Here is a 3,296-nt window from a genome sequence, read left to right as displayed (position 1 = left end):
CATGCTGAGTCTGCACAAGCACAGTACAAGTTCAGAACTCCAAAAAATGGTTTACAGTATGTATGTCCAGAACAAAAATAGCTATTACATCATTTCAAATACTTGTGTATATTTTTTAGAATACTGTGAGAGGGGGGAGATGCTCATGGTAAGATTCTGTCTTTGCATTTCACACAAGACTACAATTATGTGTCATGTTGTATCATATCATATGGTTTTGTGTCATAGTTAAGTGGACCTACAGTAGAAAAACTACCAAATAATGTCAAAAACCTTGATATAAAGATGTAGCCACCCACAGAGTACAGTACAAAATACGACTGAAGCCCTGCAATCATGGCCCAAAACACCCTAAAACCGTGAAGCCGTCTTGATGTAAAGCCTTTTTTATACTTTGCGTCTCTGATAATCCCTTCTATGGAAGCTGTGCTCATTAGCACAGTAAAATATTCTGTTGTTCATGGTTGAAATGATACTGACTTTGGCAGGCCTCACAGTTCAAAAGAGGTTAAGAAGGAAAACTGAGAGGTTCTGTTCTGCTTGTTTAATCAAAAAGAGCAGCATGGTTAATTCCACTTGAGGGGCCTACAGCTGAACTTCTGTGTTCAAGCACAAACCAACACTAAATGAAAAAAAAATCCACTGAATTAAATGTAAATTAACCAACAAAGACAAATCATTGACTACAACCATATCTAATCAAACAAATCACCCCAGAATCCTACAAGCATCTTCCTGATCATTAACTACTTCTTTTCTTTTCTTACCTAACGCCAAAGGTAACTTGCAGCAGAGTGCAAATACCAGAGACAAAGAAAACGGTACTGATGAGGTGGCTCTGTGTGAGGCCGTCATGCTGCAGACATAACCCCTGAGACAAGATTAAGGGAATGGCGATGATACCTCCAAATGCAGTGAAGCAGTGCTGAGTGACAGGGAAAAACAGGAAGAGGTACATTTAAAGTATATTTGACATATAGTACAAAAGAAAAGATTAACAAGACATTATATGTATAGTTGGTGAATAATCTGCATCAGAATTTGAAAACTGATCATTACATTTTTGTACCACACTGAACATGTGTATGAAGTACATCTATGCTTGGAACGGAATGTGATAGATGCAATTGTTTATATGTGCAAAAATAACTAGGTCAGGAAATACATAAAACAAATTCTGTGACTCTCAGTGTTTATCTGATTTCACAGACAGGCCTACATGAATAAAATCAAATCTAGCTCTCCGTGAAGGCAATGTCAGGTAGAAGCTCAAGTGAGGCTGTGGTCATGTTTGCATGTTATATTACATCAGAAACTATGCTACATAGGCTCTTTATCAGGAAATGAATGGGGACTCATTGTCAAGCCATTTGCTGACGCACCTGGATGCCTAACATGATGCACAGGTACCAAGGAGGTACATCTGTTACACAGTAAGCTAGCTTGTTGTTGTCTTCATCCATGGAGGAGTCCAGTTGTTCATTTTTTGTGTCAGGTAGGTCACAGAAGCACCCGTCAATCTTCATTCAGTCAGGAAAAAAAAGGAGACAGAGGTCAAACATGCATTTGAAATGATGGCATGCTTCAGATGCCTGTTTCACTTTGTGTCAAAACCCATTAATTAAACAATCAATTATCCCATCATCCCCTCCTGTATGCCATTACGGTCATTGCACGACACTCTGCCTCTTTCCAAATTGTCCACTTGGCTTTAAATGATTCAAATGAGTGCATCTGTCTCCTGGAGAATGGACGGATGCATTCAGTAAAATGGAGATAAACATGATGGATGTGTGAGTAAAGGGTGCAATGGCTGGATGGATGGATGAATGAAAGGGTGGATGAAACAAAGAGGAGGGGTTAACTTTTCATGAAAGGCACTGGTCTTGGCTTTATCAACTAAAATAATCCCTGTATTCATCAGCAGGCGGATTGACAAACCTTTACTCACTTTTGATGTCACTGCTCAGATTCCCTGCCATTTTTACTGTAGGTTAAAATATTATGCTGCTAGTTATTTATTTAATACTTAAAGATTTTCATACTCCGTTTATCTCTAAAGACATTGCACAACTGTACACAATCACTTACAATTATCATTTTTATTTGAGTTACATCATTCAAGACAGTTTTAGAATGTGTGTGTAGATAAAGATTATTCATTGTCCATATTCAATTTTTATTTCACTGTATATTGAAAATAAAAACGTCATCATACATGAATTAGCACCCCACTAACCACTAATGACAGTGTGATTCCATGAAATGCTCTTTCTGAGGCGTTTCTACCCAAGCAAGCAGCATATCTGTGGCAGGATGCACTCAAAGCAGGTGTTTCCACACAGGTGTGGTTTCTGATTTAATTAAGTTAATTAGTTAACAACATGAAACATGTATAAACAGTCATTCAGCCAACAAATCTCTGGGACCCACATAAACTTTCATGTAATAAAAGTGAAAACACCTAACATCAATTTAAACCAGGCAGTGTAAACCTCACAACAATACTCCAGGTTCTTCAACATAACTTCAGTTACATAATATATTACTGCTGAAACATGCAGCCTATTGAACGGGCACCAAGCAAAGCCCTTTTCTGATTTCAGAAGGGAAATACTGCTGCAGCACTGAAACACCTTCTTCTTGACAACATGGCCACCCGCCATGGTGTTGTTGGCCGGTCATAGACAAGCGTGACAGCCTCAGATTGCTTAGAGCATTGTACAGTGATTTGACTGACAGATGAGAGAGGATGCAAAGTCAAAAGAAAACCAATTAAAAGCAACATTCAGGATGTAATGCATATGCTGCCATGTGAGCAGAGCCTATCTAGACATAGCAACAGCTCCTTTGTAAGTCATCCTACCAATGACGGTGTTGCACTTAAATCTGTCCCAGCAGCTTTGCTGACCCACACTGAAATATTCTAAAAGAATGTACTCCTGCCCAGCGACAAGATGCAAAGCAACAGAATCAATATGCTACGCTTTTTACTCAAAAAATATATTCAGCTGTAATCAGGACCCAGGACCAGCTCGCCCAGGATGCCAAGACAAGGAGATGAAGGGGTCGCTGGACCCTCAGATGTATGAAGAGACACGCAGGTATATCGATATCTGCGACGGCAGATGAGCGTTGGAACCAACAACAACAAGCATGACCCATGTACGGAATGAGGCAAGTGATTTGTTACAGAAGTTAATAGATTTTGAGGGACTGGAGCTGGAACTGAACACAATTGGAAATACTGAAATTCATTATCATGAACCGGACGAAGATTTTGACCCTGAAAAAAA

At 39.3% G+C, this 3,296-nt stretch overlaps 1 protein-coding gene across 1 annotated transcript in view; it reads right to left on the bottom strand.

Moving 5' to 3' along the window:
• Positions 1 to 3,296, bottom strand: part of slc23a4 (solute carrier family 23 member 4) — a 14,660-nt gene that overhangs the window by 7,117 nt on the left and 4,247 nt on the right. Inside the window, 2 exon segments of the mRNA XM_020602994.1 lie at positions 768 to 925; positions 1,383 to 1,520. Of these exon segments, the coding sequence (XP_020458650.1) occupies positions 768 to 925; positions 1,383 to 1,520 (296 nt within the window).

Source organism: Monopterus albus, unplaced genomic scaffold (genome assembly GCF_001952655.1).
Source record: "Monopterus albus unplaced genomic scaffold, M_albus_1.0 scaffold59.1, whole genome shotgun sequence".
Classification (NCBI taxonomy): Eukaryota; Metazoa; Chordata; class Actinopteri; order Synbranchiformes; family Synbranchidae; genus Monopterus; species Monopterus albus.
Note: the sequence above shows the minus strand (reverse complement) of the source record. Positions and strands in the feature narration are given on the sequence as shown.